Here is a 19,049-nt window from a genome sequence, read left to right as displayed (position 1 = left end):
TAATATGAATCATTGGCAAGACAAGAATTGAAACACAATGTGACAAATCTTTTACCCATTAATATCTAATTAATTGTTGCATCTGAACTGTGTAAATGGACAGCTATTGTCCTGCATTTTTTTTAATGTTGCTTATAATTTTGGGATGCTTCATTGAAACTTTTCTGTATTCGTTTCCTGATTCAGTTCTGTATGGAGATTGTTCAGAAGTTTTTGGATTCTGGTAAAATGAATCTCTTGTTGCGTGCAGGTATGAATAAGCTTGTTCATTGCCATTTTATGTAAGCCTTTTATTCCTCAGGCTTTTAACATTCTTTCAATAGTGTAGTTAATTTGGTCAGTATAACATTGTATGAATGTTACTGCACTAGCTGGGGAATTTTGATTTGGATCATTAAATAAATCACTGGCATGAAAGACCAGTAACAGTAATAATGACCATGAAACTACTCGATTTGTGACAAAAATCTATCTGGTTGACGCATGTCCTTTTTAGGAAAGAAAATTGGCTTATTGTCACCCATACTGGCCTCTGACACCATTCCTTCAATGGTGTGATTGAAATTTTATCCGCCCTGTAAAATTTCCTAGCAAGTTCCTCTGTTGTCTTGAGGGTAATTAGGCATTGGTAATAAATGCTGGCCTTCAACTATGCACACATGCTTAATAAATAATAAAAATCAGTAATTGCATTCCAATTGGGAAATTTTATATTGAATTAGTGTTCTCCATCAATCAGTCAGTAAAAATTCTAAGATTATTCTCTTCCAAAAATCTTGAATCACATTTAAAATGGGTAACCTCCAGAGCTGGAGGTAATCTTACTATCCTACTGAACTGCAAAGCCTTTCTCATACTGTCCTTTGAAATGCTAGGTAATCCAATATCGAAAACCAAGGCCCTGTTGCCTCGTGAAACAGCAAATGCTGTAGATCACAGTAGGTCAGACAGCATCCATGAGAGAGAGCTAGGTAATGGTTTGAGTCTAGATGACTCTTCAGAGCTCAAAATGATAGCTTGCTCTGACCTGCTGTGATCTCCAGCATTTTTTGTTTTCAGTACGGATTCCAGTGTCTGCAGTAACTTGCTCCTACCATGTTACCTAATGTCTGTTTTATGCTTCTAAGGTAATATATTTATCAATTTGTGCAGTCCTCCTGGATTAAATGTTTTATGTAGTATTTAAGCCACCATTTGGCTGCATCTGACATCTTTTGTGAAAGTGTGTTGTGATTCGACAGATTAGGAATGGTCAACAAAAGGTGTTAGCATTACTATGAAATCAAAATTTTGGATAAGCTTTTTGCTGATAGGAAAAGTAAGACCTGAGTAAATTTGGGTAAATCACAGATATTATAGATGAGAAATAAATTGATGTCAGAGTGAGGAACTGTTTTGACTGTGATGTTTGATTAAAATGTCAATGGTGAGATTCTGTGGAAAAGATGAAATGAGTGAAATTTGAAATGAATGCACTTTGACAATCTAGACTGAATCTGAAAGAGAGAGGCAAATAAACAGAATGGATACAGAAATAATATTTTTGGGAAGTGCATCAATCAGCTGAGATTTTGAACTGTTACTGAAATATGACATCGAGTGTTTCCAGTCACTTAAGTTTGGGTGAGAAGAACATGGTTTCAGCACCAAAGCAATTTCCCTTGATCAGGCTTGTCAGGGTTCAAGTCTCAGCCCTGATCAATCTTTCTTGGGTTTTCCAGTTGGGCCAGTTTTATTTCATGAAACTAAGGACGTGTTTGGTGATCAGTGGCTCCCAGTGATTCATCACTTGGATGAAGTGAGATATTTTGTCTTATCAATTGAGGATAGTATATCAAATAGTATATCTGTAAGCATGAAAAAATTGCTGAAGACCATTAAATTATTCTCAACTCTATTGATGGTGTGATAGTAATGTGATGCGTATACTTTTTCTGCTCAGTGAGAATATTTAAAAGTTACTACAGAAGTTTTCCGCCTGGCATTTACTGTAGTTTCCAACTGATGAACAGACTACTTTTCACATTGTTGAATTTGCGTATGTTGCAAGAAGTATTTGAAATGCTCAATATGGCAGTGATCATGAAGGTATTGGTAAGTAATTGTTTTATTGATAACTTATTCACTTCAAGTTAGATTATCCTATCTCTTGGCCATAGATAAAATCAAACAGAATTGAAAATCTAACAGTGTCAATGAGCAGTCCCTGAATATTTGCTTTCTGTTGTTTTAAACTGGTAGCTGGACAGTACAGTGGCATGGTAGTTAGCAGTGTCTCAGTGTTGGGGTTCTGGATCCATTTTGAATAAGGGGGATCTTTGAATTAATGGCTCCTGTTTAAAAATCATGGATCATCCATTTAACTCCGAGTTTACATGCAACGTTTTCTGTGAGGGTTGTGAGTCTTTGAAACTCTGTCCCTGAAAGAAGGTGGAAGCAGAGTATTTGAATACTTTTAAGGCAGAGGTACATAGAATCTTGTTAAACAAGGGTTGAAAGGTTATCAGCAGTAAGCAGGAATGTGGATTTGTGGTTACAGTCAAATTAGCAATGATCTTCTCAAATGGTGGAGTAATTTCAATGGGCTGAGTGATTTACTCTTGATTCATATTTTTGTATGTGATAATCTCAGATTCTCCATTTACAACAGAACTGATCCTTGTCCCTTCTTTATAACCATATTGATTGCTAACAGATTCTGTTCAACATAAGGAAAATGTTTTCTCTTCTAGCCAGATGGGGACATTTTACTCAATGTATTTGATCTTGTGGCATCCACAGACTCGAGGCCCATGGTCCCCAATCTTATAGAGATAACCTGTAAGGTAGGAGCAACTGTTGGTTGTTTATACATGTGATAGAAGTGCAGTGTGGTATCTTTGTGAATATATTACAGGATTAACTACATTAATTGACAACTGTTAAAATATTCATTGAACTTGTTAATTTCAAGTTTTCTCTAGTAGGGTACAAACGTGTGCGTCCGTCTGTCTTTCTGATCTCATAACCATATTTCTATCTCTCCCTACTAATTTTAGTTCTCTCTGCTCTTTGTCTTCCTCACTTGTCTGTCTGTGTCTCTTTCAGTCTCTGTCATCAGCCACACCACTGTTTGTGACTCTATAACTAATTCCACTCTCTATCTTTTGTAGAAAAGAGGTCAAACATATAATTGCTAGCATATTCTAGATTAACTGTATTGTGGGAGAAGTTGGAGACATCTTGTATTAATATGTATGTGTATTACTCGTAGATTTATAAATATAGAGCCTTAAATTATTCATAAAATAGACTGGGATGTAGAAGAGGTATTTAGTTAATTTTATTTTTCTAGTTTTCAGGGCTATCTTAACAATACATGCTGCTTCCACAAGGAGTAGAAGATACTCCTTTGACTATATGATCTTATATGGTCTTATTCATAACAAGGTTGTCTCTGACTTTTACTTCCTATCCCCAACCCTGGGGCATTAAAGATGTTCATAATTTAAGTGTTCTATTGATATTATACTTGAAGATTTTCTTAGTGATGTAAAAATCAAATATGGTGGAGGCTGGAAATCTGAAAAAAAAACCCAACAAATGGTAGAAATATACAGGTCTGGCAGAATATGTGGAGAGAGAAAAACAGAGTGAACATTTCAAATTGACGACTGTCCATCAGAACTGCAGAATGCTAGAGATTTGTAGTCATCTCCCAGTTCTCATGACAGGTATTGAACTGGAAAGTTAAAATTGTTTCTCTCTTTGCTAATCCCACGTGACCTGATTGGAGTATTTCTAGCATTTTCTGTTCCTAAGATTTCCAGCATTAATAATATTTTGCTTTTGCTTGAACAGCTTGCGCTTGAGATTTGTATTCCACAAGTTTAAGTAGGATGAGATTGGAGCTGATATTTCAAGATGTATTGTACAATTAATCATTCTAATTTTGACTGGATGCTTTCTATGTATTTTCAAAATTATTGTGGTTTTCTTGTGTCTGAAAGTTATGGAATTGCTTTTGCAACCTTTCACCTCCGTGAAAAAGTGCAATCCATTGAGTCCTGGCATGTCATACATTTGTAAATGGAGTTCTAATTAAATCTCTGTATTTGAACTAAAAAATAATGGGGAAGGTGTGAGATATTAAATTTATAGATGTTTTGTGTTTAAGACTTTTCATGTACAGAATAATTTGCAAACTCTTACAGCTTGCGGAAGTGGGATTTAAGTTTAAATTGGATCAGTTTAACTACATGATGTATCTGCTGAATCAGCTACATGTGCCTCACCAAGAAATAGATTTCATCATGGCTCTTAAACCAAGGTAAAAAGTTGTCCATTTTCCTTTTGTTAGGCTTACAATTTAGCCTATGCAAGATATGATACTAAGCAATTTGCCCTAATATTTTAAAGTGGTGTGTGTGATGGCTGTGTCAGTGTAGGTGAGTTTTATTTGGACCTTTTGAAAGATTATTAAAATTGCTCAGCGTACTTCTGCTGACCTATTGAAAGAGCAATCTGATTAGTGCCACTCCTCCCATTGCTCTTTCTCTTTAATATCGCTAATGTTTCTTCTTTAATTATGTATCCAATTTCTTCTTGAAATTTACATGTTTTTCTTTTCTTTTCCAGATTACTTTCTGATCAAACAGAACCAGAAGAGCTGCTTAACTTGAATTTTGCAGTAGCTCAAATAGAGGTGTTTAATTTTTTTTTTGAACCCCAAATATTCTGTACTTTTGCTAATATTTATGGGCATTCTTATAAAGAGTGCTTTCAGCTTGTGGTATAGATGCTAACATCTGATTATATAAATGGATCCTTTATTTGAAAGTAATGTTGATAATTGGACACTTGGAAAATAATGGTAAGTGTGGGCAGTGTCGACATGAGTGTATGAAAAGAATATCATATCAGGCAAACCATTTGGAGTTTGTTTGTGTGTGTGTGTGTGTGTCTGAATTTTCAGAAAACTTTCAATAAGGTCCAACATAGATTAATAAATACAATTGGAGCACACGAGATTGGTAGAATTATGCTGACATGGGTTGAGAATTGGGTAATGGACAGAAAACAGTAAGAATAAATGAGTTATTTTGTGTTGGCATGATGTAGGGTACCTAAGGGCAGCAGTTGGGACCCCAGCTATTCACAGTGTGTATCAGTGATTTGGATGTAGGGTCCAAATTTCAAAGCTTGCTGATGTCCCAATTTACAAGAGACTATGAATTGTGAGCAGAGCATAAAGAGGCTACAGGCACTTAGACAGGCCAAGTAAAATATGATATGGAAAAAATGTTTTAAGTTATCCACTTTGGGAGGAAAAAATAGAAATTTTAAATTATTTTTAAATGGTGAGGATTAGGAAATGCTCATGTCCTAAGAGATCTGCGTGTCCTTGTTTCTGAGTGGAATATTCTTGCAAGGTTAATCATATAAACTCTCTCATCCCATGCAGTCAAGTCCCTTTTTACTTCCCAATCTCCCAATAGTTTCCTCCTGAAAGCTAGCATGCAGCTGCAGCAAACAGGGAGGGAAATGATATTATGGTCCCTGCCAATGTTACTACTAGATTGAAGTCCAATCTCAGACTGAAATCTGGCTCAATAAATCATTTTGTTTTATTTTGTTTTTATTTAACAATATGGTCTTTCAGTGTGTCATAGATTTGGTTTTAACAATAAAACAGTTTGTTATTCAAAATGCAAATGAAATAGAATACACCAAACCTATTTATGTAGAACTCATAGTAAAAAATATAATCCTATCTGAAACATAGAATACTCCAACATCAGAGAGAGAATCCTCTTTAGCATGGAGTCACGGAATCATAGCACGAAAACAGACTCTTCGGTCCAATTAGTCCATGCCGAGAATAATCCCAAACTAAGCTGGTCCTACCTACCTGCTCCTGGTCCACATCCCTCCAAACCTTTCCTATTCCTGCACTTCTCTAAATGTCTTTTAAACGTTGTAACTGTGCCCACATCCATCATTTATCAGGAAGTTTGTTTTAAACATGATCCCCCTCTGTTTAAAAAAAAATTGCTGTTTATCTTTTTATTAAATCTCTCTCCTCTCAGCTTAAAAATGTGCCCCCTAGTCTTGGAAATCCCCTCATTCTGTGAAAAAGACAGGGATCATTAACCCTATCTATACCGCAGTAGGTTTGGCTTAGCTTTTGATTCCCTTTTTTTTTTGCAAATTTGGTAGTCTCTTTGTTCCCTAGTCTCACAGTTGAGCTTCACCTTTCCCAGTGTCAAATAGCCCTATCCCTACTGGTCTGGAACTTGCAAACAAAAGCTCTTACTCTGAAGTAACCTATTTCCTAGTAGTGCTAAACCTTTCTTCGGGAGAAGTGGTTTCATACATCCAACGTCCATCAGGATGTCTGCAAGTTGAAACCAAAAGCTTCTCAAGCTATGGTTTTGCCCTTAAGCAAAAAAAATCTACCTTTGAAACTAAAAGCAAGCTAATATTTTTTAATATTTACTCTGTCCAATTGTAGAACACTCAAGTAGGGGCGGCACAGTGGTTAGCACTAATGCCTCACAACACCAGGGACTCGGGTTCAGTTCCATCTTTGGGTGACTGTCTGTGTGGATTTTGCACATTCTCCTTGTGTCTGCGTGGGTTTCCTCGGTGTGCTATGGTTTCCTCTCAGTTCAAAGATGTGCAGGCTAGGTGGGTTAGCCATCGGTAATACGGGTTTACAGGTATTTGTGTGGGGGGGGGGGGGCGCAATGGCTCTGGGTGGGATGCTCTTTGGAGAGTTGGAGTGGACTTGATGGCCAAATGGCTTACTTTTGCATTGTAAGGATTCTATGATTTTATGGATTCGATGATTCAAACGAATACTAATTATCACCCCAGGATTGTTTCATGTTGCGGCTGTACAGGCTATTTGTTAGGCCACTGTTGGAATATTGTGTGCAATTCTGGTCTCCTTCCTATCGGAAAGATGTTGTGAAACTTGAAAGGGTTCAGAAAAGATTTACAAGAATGTTGCCAGGGTTGGAGGATTTGAGCTATAGGGAGAGGCTAAACAGGCTGGGGCTGTTTTCCCTGGTGTGTCGGAGGCTGAGGGGTGACCTTATTGAGGTTTACAAAATTGAGGGGCATGGATAGGATAAATAGGCAAAGTCTTTTCTCTGGGGTCGGGGAGTCCAGAACTCGAGGGCATAGGTTTAGGATGAGAGGGGAAAGATATAAAAGGGACCTAAGGGGCAACTTTTTCACGCAGAGGGTGGTATGTGTATGGAATGAGCTGCCAGAGGAAGTGGTGGAGGCTGGTATAATTGCAACATTTAAAAGGCATTTGGATGGGTATATGAATAGGAAGGGTTTGGAGGGATATGGGCCAGGTGCTGGCAGGTGGCACTAGATTGGGTTGGGATATCTGGTCGGCATGGACAGGTTGGACTGAAGGGTCTGTTTCCGTGCTGTACATCTCTATGACTCTATTTGCTTTTAAAAAAAAGGCTGTAGATTTACTGTCAAGTTGGTACTTGTACACAGACCAATGCTCCTGTCTCCAGTTCAAAATCCAAACCATAAGATAAATTATGTTTAAAATTTACATAAATCTCAAACCTTGGTCTTTATTGCAAGAGGATTTGAGTGCAGCAATAAAGAAGTCTTGTTAACAATTGTACAGGGCCTTGGTGAGAATACACCAGGAGTATTGGGTACAATTTTGGTCTCCTTATTTAAGTAACATTGTACTGCCTCTTTGGCAAGTATAACAAAGGGATTTCTGGGATGGTGGGATCAGCCTGTGGGGGGAGAATGAGGAGACTAGCCTTGTTTTTTTTTGGTTTAGAAGAATGAAGGACTATCTCTAAGCATGCAAAATTGTTACAGGGTTTGACAGACTAGATGTAGGAAGGATGTTTCCCCTGTCCCTACAACCGGGGACACTGGCTAAGAGGTTGTTGACCATTTAGGACTGAAGTGAGGAGGAATTTCTTCATCTGATGCAAATGAGTCTTTGGAATTCTCTATTCCAGAAGGCTGTGGAGATTTGTCATTTAAGTATGATCAATACAGATTGATACATTTTTGGATATTAAAGATAACAAAGGTATGAGAGTACTGTGGAAAACTGTTGCTTAAGTACAAGATCTAGTTGTGATGGAGCAGGGACTGAATAACCTACTCCTGGTATTTCCTATATGACCAATCTTGCAGGATTGATAAGCATTTGGAAGTAACCATTAATCTCGAACTGTGAGCAAAAACTTTTGGTGGGCAGATGTTTAAGTAACTTTCATTTCTTTCTGTGGTTATAAAATGATGAGAAGACTAGCAAGTAAAAGGCTGTTTGGGTGTGTCAGACGTGAGAGGTGATGTAGTGAACCTTTCAAGAATATGTTCAGTCAAAATTGAGATCCTCAACTGCCCTTCCTTTGTTATTTTTCTCTCAGTCAGAAGTGGATGCTAGGAAGAAAGAACAGTATTTTTGTAAAGGGAGTGCATTTATTTCTTCTGCTTCATTAAGAGCTGACCTAGACTTGGACTTAATCTGTAGTCCATCATCATTGTCTTTTGTTTAAATACTTCTGTCACTCGGAACTTTTGTTTCAAGAATGAGAGACATGTTCTTGAAAAAATATTGGGAATCTTGGATTTTGGGAAAAAGGACCTTTTAGCACTGGTTTCCGTCTTTAGAAGCTCATCTGCAGTGAAAAATGTTTCTTAATAAACTATTGAAAGGTAAGCATAGTAAAACGAGTAGGTTGCAGAAACTCTAAAGGTCAGTCATACGAAAGAAAATAATCAGTTAGACAGATCTCCAAACTCTGTGGTGCTGTGAACTGAAATTGAGTTCTATTTTGAAGGCTATAGCATGTCCTGGTTATGAATCAAAACTAGAAGTGTAGGAGATTGGGAAGTAAAGATTGGTTGTGTCAGAAGTGAGAGACCATGTAATCAACTTGTGTTTGTGACTGGAAAACGCTCTCCAATTGATTGAGAGAGTGGTTGGTAAATGTTATGTTTGTATGCTGGCTGGTGTTACTCAGTGTTGCTCTTATTAACCCTGAGGTCATGCTGTTTTATAATAAATCACAGGTTGTTACAACACACCAACTACTGTTCATCCAAGTCTGTTAACGATTTCCTGCACATGATCAACCTAGTCCAATTTCATGCTGTTTATTATTCTCCCATAATCTTTTAATAGTTTAGATTCCACCAACTTTGCAGCTTTCTTTTGGCTACCTTACATGATTTCTTATCTTGCACAGTTCAATCTTCTGACATCTTTCTTCCCTTTCAGGCAGTCTGCCCTTAGTTTTTGCTTGTAGCATGAGTTGAAATCCTGTCTCTCATCTGTATGTTAACACTCCACAAAGTTTCAGTTGTATTTCAGAATTCTGTTGATACTACTTGTTACAATTTCAGAAATTTGAATCCTTCTCCCATACTTACCATACCTCTAGTTAAACGTTTACTTTTTAATTGGCTGTTCTTGTGATGGATCTGTTAGGAATGCTTCATACATAACCCAGTCCTCAAATTCTTGAGTCCCTTTTGCAGGGATTTCCTGAATCCTACTTGTTTCTTTTGTCATCAGTGAATTTGCACTGTATTTTCTGGCTGATTCCTCCCTTTTACCAGGGTTCCTTTCCTTACCTCTTTGTCCTGGTACCTGCAAGGCAGCACTATTTGGGATTTCTTGCATATTGCAAAAATGACTGTGCTCCCTTGACAATTGTATCTATCAATATTACTTCACTCACCTTCCTTCCTCTGACGACTCACATTGGATTTGATGTTTGTCCATATATAGATTATGAGCACTGATTGTATAGCCATGCCATGAGTGTTTCTTGTATTTACATAGACGTAGAACATTACAGCGCAGTACAGGCCCTTCGGCCCTCGATGTTGCGCTGACCTGTCATACCAATCTGAAGCCCATCTAACATACGCTATTCCATGTACGTCCATATGCTTGTCCAATGGCGACTTAAATGTACTTAAACTTGGCGAAGCTACTACCGTTGCAGGCAAAGCATTCCATACCCTTACTACTATCTGAGTAAAGAAACTACCTCTGACATCTGTCTTATACCTATCTCCCCTCAATTTAAAGCTACGCCCTCTCGTGCTCACGGTCACCATACTTGGAAAAAGGCTCTCCCTGTCCACCCTATCTAACCCTCTGATTATCTTGTATGTCTCTATTAAGTCACCTCTCAACCTTCTTCTTTCTAATGAAAACAGCCCCAAATCTTTCAACCTTCCCTCGTAAGACCTTCCCTCCATACCAGATTCTGGATCAGTGGTGCTGGAAGAGCACAGCAATTCAGGCAGCATCTGAGGACAGGCAAAATCGACTTTTCGGGCAAAAGCCCTTCATCAGGAATAAAGGCAGAGAGACTGAAGCGTGCAACATCGTAGTAAATCTCCACTGCACCCTTTTCAAAGCTTCCACATCCTTCTTATAATGCGGTGACTAGAACTGTATACAGTACTCCAAGTGCAGCCGCACCAGAGTTTTGTACAGCGGTAGCATAACCTCATGGTTCCGGAACTCGATCCCTCTATTAATAAAAGTTAAAACACTGTATGTCTTCTTAACAACCCTGTCAACCTGGGTGGCAACTTTCAAGGATCTGTGTACCTGGACACCGAGATCTCTCTGTTTATCTACACTACCAAGAATCTTACCATTAGCCCAGTACTTTGCATTCCGGTTACTCCGACCAAAGTGAATCGCCTCACACTTGTCCGCATTAAACTCCATTTGCCACCTCTCAGCCCAGCTCTGCAGCTTATCTATATCTCTCTGTAACCTACAACATCCTTCGTCACTATCCACAACTCCACTGACCTTGGTGTCGTCTGCAAATTTACTAACCCACCCTTCTACGCCCTCATCCAGGTCGTTTATAAAAATGACGAACAGCAGTGGACCCAACACTGACCCTTGCGGTACACCACTGGTAACTGGACTCCAGGATGAACATTTCCCATCAACCACCACCCTCTGTCTTCTTGCAGTAAGCCAATTACTGATCCAAACTGCTATATCTCCCACAATCCCATTCTGACGCATTTTGTACAAACCTTATCAAACGCCTTGCTGAAATCCATATGCACCACATCAACCGGTTTATACTCATCTACCTGTTCGGTCACCTTCTCAAAGAACTCAGTAAGGTTTTTGAGGCACGACCTACCAGATGGCCTCCTTCTTTAGAGATCGCAATTTCCCTTCTCACGTGGTTGAAGATGCCCTCCAACGCATCTCATCCACACCCCGCACCTCCGCCTTCAAACCCCACCCCTCCAACCGTAACAAGGACAGAACCCCTTGGTCCTCACTTTCCACCCTACCAACCTTTGCATTAACCGCATCATCTGCCGACATTTCTGTCACCTCCAAACGGACCCCACCACCAGGGATCTGTTTCCCTCCCCACCCCTTTCCAATTTCCACAAAGATCGTTCCCTCCTTAACCACCTGGTCAGGTCCACGCCCAACAACCCACCCTCCCTTCCTAGCACCTTCCCCTGCCACCGCAGGAATTGCAAAACCTGCGCCCACATCTCCTCCCCCACCACCATCCAAGGCCCCAAAGGAGCCTTTCACATCCATCAAAGTTTCACCTGCACATCCACCAATGTCATTTATTGTATCTGTTGTTCCCGATGTGGTCTCCTCTACATTGAGGAGACTGGATGCCTCCTGGCAGAGAGCTTCAGGGAACATCTCTGGGACACCTGCACCAATCAACCCCACTGCCCTGTGGCCCAACATTTTAACTCCCTCTCCCATTCTGCTGAGGACATGCAGGTCCTGTGCCTCCTCCACCGCTGCTCCCTCACCACCGCCTGGAGGAAGAATGCCTCATCTTCTGTCTCGGAACACTTCAACCCCAGGGCATCAATGTGGACTTCACCAGTTTCCTCATTTCCTCTCCCCCTACCTTACCCCAGTTACAACCTTCCAGCTCAACACTGTCCTCATGACCTGTCCTACCTGCCTATCTCCCTTCCCACCTATCTGCACCACCCTCCCCTCCACCTATCACCTCCACCCCCACCCCCATTCACCTATTGTACTCTATGCTTGCTACCTTCTTCCCAGCTCCTCCTCCTCCTCCTCCTCCTCCTCCTCCTCCTCCTCCACCCCCCCCCCCCCCCTTTATCTCTCCACCCTGGAGGCAACCTGCCTCTATTCCTGATGAAGGGCTTTTGCCTGAAACATCGATTTTCCTGCTCCTCGGATGCTGCCTGACCTGCTGTGCTTTTCCGGCACCACTCTGATCTAAACTCTGGTTTCCAGCATCTGCAGTCCTCACTTTTGCCTAATCTTCTAATTGCATACAAATTCTCCAGGAATCTAAACTTCCCATCCATTCCATACTTGATGTATTTACAAACATACAAAATAGGAGTGAGAGTGGATCATTGGACTTCTTGAGCCTGTTCCTGCAATCAGTAAGATCATGGCTGATCGTTTTGTGTTTTGAATTCCCTATGCACATTTACCTCTGCCCCTTATTTCCTGGCCAATAAGAATCTATCCATCTGTGTCTTAAAGATATTCGATTACTGTCTCTACTACCTATTGCAGATCAATTGTGCGTGTAAAAATAGGGAAATCCTTGTTCGAGAATGAAAGCTAAAATGGTAGAATGAGGTGAATTTTACACAATTTCTTGTCAATGAGATCACATTTCTCTCAACTGCAGCACAATGGAAGACCCTTGATCTGGTAGCTGGTCAGTTAGACGTGGGTTTCAATTGAATTAACGATTTGACTCTGAGTTTGAAGGGATCAAAGACAATGGACCGAATCTTATGTTTTTTTTTAAACAAAGTCCAAGTTGCATCACTATGGAAAGTAACTGTGGGTATTCCTCTCCCAGTAGCTTCCAGCCTCCACCTGAATGTGCCAGTGAGCAACCCCACCCCCCAACACCACCAAAACATTCACATTCCCTACCTTGTAGCCTGGCCTGTAAACCCCATAGGCTCCACGCTTCCCAAATCTCCACCAAACCTATCTACCTGTGCATCTCCTTGTGTTTTTCAATCCACTGCCTGACGTAAGTGACCAATTGAGGGCTGGTCATTCATTTATTAGCCATGGCCTACTTCCTTGATTAGGGACATGAACAGACAGTCCTAGTCAGACCTAGACTGTACCTATACATCTGAGTGCATCAGCACTACCATTCAATCACCACCCCATCCCTAACCAATTACCAGATTGACTGCCACATTACCAACAGACTGATGGTGACTCTGTCTTTTGTGACTGTGTGCTAATTGGTAAGGCATGGCAATGATTCTGTGGTCATGCACGAAGGTGCTAGGTGAGTGAGCATGAGAGAGCAAGCAGACAGCCCAGTCTGTGAACTGGGATGCCTGTGCCTGTGTGTACAATGTCCCCACTGCAGCCTTGCAGTGCTAATTTCTGGCTCGCCCTGCAATGCAAGTTTGCACTTTCAGAGTACACTGCCACTTCATTGAAGAAGTGCCAGGATGAGCATGGGGCTGACAGATGCTGAATGCCAGTGCTTGTGTATGAGGTGTGCGTGTGACTTGTGTTCTGGGCAGTATTTTAGTTGTAGCTCACCTGGAGCATGCGCTGATCTGAATCCATCAGGTGCACAGTCCTGTTTTCTTGGTGAGGTTTCCCAACATTAAGCTTGTTTGATAAGGTGGGAGCCTTGATATTAATGAGATGGGTTGTACCATTAATAAGCTGTATATCAAGTTTTAATCTCCATTAATTACCATCTCATCGCTACCCAGAGAATCTCGCTATGCTGCTTGTGAAAAGTATAAAAGATGGTGTGAGTTGCTTTTGATGTTGATACGGGTCTCACTATACTTGTCAGCTGATTCTGTGTCTCAGCTCATCATAGTTCACGTCACTTAGATCCCCAATAAATTCTGCGTTGTGATTTCTGGAGCTTTCTCTGATCCCAGGAAATAATGGGGGGGCAGTTGGGAGGGGGAGGAAAGGGGATGGGGAGCGTTGGTCTTTGTGGGGGAGGAAGGGGGATTGGGGGGTGGCGTGGGTGTGGGATGTTCATTAAAGGGTTGTGTGGACTTGATGGGCTGAATGGCCTGCTTCCACACTGTAGGGATTTTCACTCTTGCCTGTGAATAAACCAGCCCAGATTGCAGCAGCACAGACTGAAAAGGGACAGTATAAAGCTTGGCTTTAATAAGCAAGACTGACTGAGGCGGCCCTTCAAGGCCATCTGTGGTCTAAGCTGGAGGGTAAGTGCCTTCATCCACCCAGGCTGCAGCCACTGGAGAAACATTGTATAGCAATGCCAAGAGAGGCAAAGGGACACGAGGCCTGGCACGAAGGGAATGGACATGGGATTGGCTTTTTAAATTCATAGTCACATTTATTAATCGAGATTGGAATATGCTTTTTATTCTCTTTCCAACAATGCCTTTTTAAAACAAAAATTGACAAGTAATCAGGGAACAGTGAAGTGAGTGCAGAAGTGTGATTCAAGATAACATATGGATAATCACTCATTAATACTTCTTCTCGAGCAGGGGACGAGCTGAGAATAGTTCATAGGTCAGTGCACCATCGAGGGCTGAAGGGCCTGTTCTGCGCTGTATTGTTCTATGCTCTATATGTTCTATGAAAAGGGCTGTAAACATCTTAGCTAGTCTTGCTTCCTGTTGTTCCTCCTGATTGTGCAACTGTCTCTCAGCTTCTTGCACGATAGCTCTTTTTCTCATAGTGATCAGATTGTACAAAATGCAACATACCGTTCTAAATCTGATGAAGGAACGGCGCTCTGAAAGCTGGTGTGCTTCCACTTAAACCTGTTGGACTATAACCTGGTGTTGTGTGATATTTAACTTTGTACACCCCTATCCAACACCGACATCTCCAAATCATTCTAAATCTTGATACCTATTTAACAGAATACACAGAGGGCTTATTCAGAGAGACCTAGGCAATGAGCTATTGCTTAAGGATGGCAGTTGTGAGCTGTTCATGGTAGCAACTTGGCTCTCACTTCAGGTCTGCTGCACATATTATGTGAATTGAAGATGCAAGCTTGAGTGTCTAAGCTTTATCAGCCATTAGCTACCCTTTGACTTGCTGTAATCTGTTAACTAACTGATAGAGGATTGCAGCAGAATGAATGAATCCTAGTTTTCTGTAGATTGAGGAATTAGAATCCCTTTGGTCCATTAAAGTGACCATGAGACCCCAGCAAGCCAATGTGTGTGGTCACTCGCACCTTGCATTGAGAAATCTGCCCAAGTCCTCATGCTAAATTTGTTTTTTGGCTTAGGAAAGCATAAATGGGATGGAGCTTACTTTTCAATGTGGAGAAACCGTGATCTCCATGTGCTGCAAAATGTGATTACTCTCCAACAGCACCCTGAAAGGAGCCGGATGCATTAAAATTGAGCTGCAGTCACCTTAACAACCACAAGTATTGCTATCCTAACTCTACTTTGAGATTGTGGGTGCAACAATTTGTAAATTTAAGTCCTCACACCTATAGTGAAGCAAGACGGTTTTGAGCCTATTTCCTCATTAAAGGCAAGGTAAGGGAATTCCATTTTAAAGACCCTGGGGAGATAATTACCTACTGCTGAGAACTACTGCTCTTGACTGTTGGCTTTGTTCATGGATCAGTTCAATTACAAGAGGAAGAGCTATCCTTCAGTTTTGGATGCACTTTGTTTCAATTGAACTTTTTAAAGGAACAAAATCTACTTCAGCACCAGCCAGACCATGTCCTGTAAAATATTGAAACTTCAGTTAAGTGTCACAAAGCTCCAAACATGTACGTCAGCAACCAGAATAAGTAATCCATCAACTAATCACGAATAGTTGTAACATTGCTGGTCAGCAGATGCTCCTTCGTGCTACTGAATATTATTCCGTCATACAAAGTAAAGACAGGATTTAAACTGGAGCTTGTAAAGTGCAGTGCTGGCTTTAGATCAGGGTGGCTTCACATGCTTCTAGCAGTATGTTTGTGGGTATTCCTTAATCAATTAGGTTCTGGCACATTTGAAGCTGCATTGCATTTTTTAAACATAAAGTGCAAGAGAGTCCAAGTTTTCCTACATAATCTTCCAGCCATCTGCTTGACCTCGAGGGTCTAACCTTTATCAGCCATTAGCAACCCTTTGACTTGCTGTAATGTGTTAACTAACTGACAGAAGATTGCAACAGAATGAAGGAATCCTAGTTGCCTGTTTAATTCATCTGGCTTCTTTCACGCTGCTGTTGGAGAGTAACCACATTTTGCTGTACATGGAGATCACTGTTGCTTCACATTGAAGAGGAAGCTCCATCCCATTTATGGTTCCTAATGCCAAAGGTACTTGACCTCATTCAAGTCTCTCACGCGGACTGTATTTTCCTTGGTGGTCTTAATTAGCTTCTCAATTTCTGGATCAACCTATCCACATTTTGCATGAAAGAAGTACAGGAAGGGAGTGTGGATGTTGCAGGCATCTGTTATCCATCCCCAAATGCCTTTGAACAAGTAGACTGCTAAATTAAACTGCATTTAATTCAATGCAAGAGCCCGAACAGGAAGCCACACGAACTCAGGGCATGGTTAGGAACATGGGACTGGAATATCATAACAATTCCAGAAACACTGCTCAGGGATGGACAGGACTGGCAGCTTAATGTTTCTGGATACAAATGCGATAAGGAGGAGAGAAAGGGGTGGGGGGGGGGGGGGGGCAAGAGAGGAGGGGGAGTACCATTTTTGATAAGGAATAGCATTACTGCTGTACCTAGGGAGGATATTCCTGGGAATATTTCCAGGGAAGTTATTTGGATGGAACTGTGAAATAAGAAAGGGATGATAACCTTATTGAGATTGTATTATAGACCCCCTAATAGTTAACGGGAAATTGAGAAACAAATTTGTAAGGAGATTTCAGCTAATTGTAAGAACAATAGGGTGGTTGTGGTAGGGGATTTAACTTTTCACACATATAGACTGGAACTGCCACAGCGTTAAGGGTTTAGCTGGAGAGGATTTAAGTGTGTCCAAGAAAATTTTCTGATTATTATGTGGATATTCCTACCAGAGAAGGAGCAAAACCTGACTGACCCTTGGGAAGTAAGGCAGGGCAGGTGACTAAGGTGTTAGTGGGGCAGCACTTTGGGGCCAGTGACCATAATTCTATTAGTTTTAAAATAATGATGGAAAAGGATAGACCAGATCTAAAAGTTGAAGTTCTAGATTGGAGGAAAGCCAATTTTGACGGTATTAGACAAGAACTTTCAAAAGCTGATTGGGGCAGATGTTCGCAGGTAAAGGGACGGCTGGAAAATGGGAAGCCTTCAGAAATGAGATAACAAGAATCCAGAGAAAGTATATTCCTGTTAGGGTGAAAGGAAAGTCTGGTAGGTGTAGGGAATGCTGGATGACAGAGAAATTGAGGTTTTGGTTAAGAAAAAGAAGGAAGTATATGTCGGGTATAGACAGGATAGATCGAGTGAATCCTTAGAGTACAAAGGCAGTAGGAGTATACTTAAGAAGGAAATCAGGAGGGCAAAAAGGGAACATAGCTTTGGCAAATAGGGTTAAGGAGAATCCAAAGGGTTTTTATAAATACATTTAAGGACAAAAGGATAACCAGGGAGAGAATAGGGCCCCTCAAGGGTCAGCAAGGCAGCCCTTTGCTTGGAGGAGATACGAAATGAGTATTTTTCATCAGTGTTTACAGTGGAATAGGACAGGGAAGATATAGAATGTGGGGATATTGATGGTGACATCTTGAAAAATGTCCATATTACAGAGGAGGAAGTGCTGGATGTCTTGAAACAGATAAAGGTGGATAAATCCCCAGAACCTGATCAGGTGTACCCTAGAACTCTGTGGGAAGCTAGAGAAGTGATTGCTGGGCCCTTTGCTTCGTATTTGAATCATCAACTGTCACAGGTGAGGTGCCGGAAAACTGGAGGTTGGGTAATGTGGTGCCACTATTTAAGAAAGGTGGTAAGGAAAAGCCAGGGAACTATAGCCTGACATTGGTGGTGGGCAAATTGTTGGAGGGAATCCTGAGGGACAGGATGTACAAGTATTTGGAAAGGAAAGGACTGATTGGGATTGTCAGAGTGGCTTTGTGCATGGGAAATCATGTCTCACGAACTTGATTGAGTTTTTTTGAAGAAGAAATAAAGAGGATTGAGGGCAGAGCAGTGGATGTGATCTATATGGACTTCAGTAAGACGTTTGACACGGTTCTCCATGGGACACTGGTTAGCAAGGTTAGATCTCGTGGAATACAAGAAGACCTAGCCATTTGGATACAGAACTGGCTCGAAGGTAGAAGACAGAGTATTGTGGTGGAGGGTTGCTTTTCAGAGTATAGGCCTGTGATCAGTGGAGTGCCACAAGGATCGGTGCTGGGAGCTCTAATCATCATTTACATAAATGATTTGGATGTGAACATAGGAGGTATGGTTAGTAAGTTTGCAGATGACACCAAAATTGGAGGCGTAGTGGACAGCGAAGAGGGTTACCTCAGAGTACAACGAGATCTTGATCAGATGGGCCAATGGGCTGAGGAATGGCAGATGGAGTTAAATTTGGATAAATGTGAGCTGCTGCACTTTGGAAAGGCAAATCTTAGCAGGACTTGTACACTTAGTGGTAAGGCCCTAGGGAGTGTTTCTGAACAAAGAGACATTGGAGTGCAGGTTCATAGTTTCTTGAAAGTGGCCTTGCAGGTAGATAGGATAGTGAAGAAGGCGATTGGTATGCTTTCCTTTGGTCAGGGTATTGACTGTAGGAGTTGGGAGGTCATGTTGCGGCTGTACAGGACATTAATTAGACCACTTTTGGAATATTGCGTGCTATTCTGGTCTCCTTTCTATCGGGAAGATGTTGTGAAACTTGAAAGGGTTCAGAAAAGATTTACACGGATGTTGCCAGGGTTTGAGTTAAAGGGAGAGGTTGAATAGGCTGGGGCTGTTTTCCCGGAGCGTCGGAGGCTGAGGGGTGACTTTATCAAGGTTTATAAGATAATGAGGGGCATGAAGAGGATAAATAGACAAAGTCTTTTCCTTGGAGTGG

At 41.1% G+C, this 19,049-nt stretch overlaps 1 protein-coding gene across 1 annotated transcript in view; it reads left to right on the top strand.

Moving 5' to 3' along the window:
- The window catches only part of topaz1 (testis and ovary specific TOPAZ 1), a 77,602-nt gene that overhangs the window by 33,740 nt on the left and 24,813 nt on the right, over nucleotides 1–19,049 (top strand). Inside the window, exons 10-14 of the mRNA XM_043689361.2 lie at nucleotides 187–250; nucleotides 1,943–2,094; nucleotides 2,733–2,825; nucleotides 4,194–4,309; nucleotides 4,618–4,684. Of these exons, the coding sequence (XP_043545296.2) occupies nucleotides 187–250; nucleotides 1,943–2,094; nucleotides 2,733–2,825; nucleotides 4,194–4,309; nucleotides 4,618–4,684 (492 nt within the window). The remainder of the gene's footprint in view (nucleotides 1–186; nucleotides 251–1,942; nucleotides 2,095–2,732; nucleotides 2,826–4,193; nucleotides 4,310–4,617; nucleotides 4,685–19,049) is intronic.

The sequence above is a fragment of the Chiloscyllium plagiosum genome, unplaced genomic scaffold, assembly GCF_037043375.1.
Source record: "Chiloscyllium plagiosum isolate Xiang-an unplaced genomic scaffold, Cpla_swu_hap1 HiC_scaffold_4, whole genome shotgun sequence".
Taxonomy (NCBI): domain Eukaryota; kingdom Metazoa; phylum Chordata; class Chondrichthyes; order Orectolobiformes; family Hemiscylliidae; genus Chiloscyllium; species Chiloscyllium plagiosum.
The sequence above is the reverse complement of the archived record's forward strand: the minus strand, read 5'-3'. Positions and strand labels throughout refer to the sequence as shown.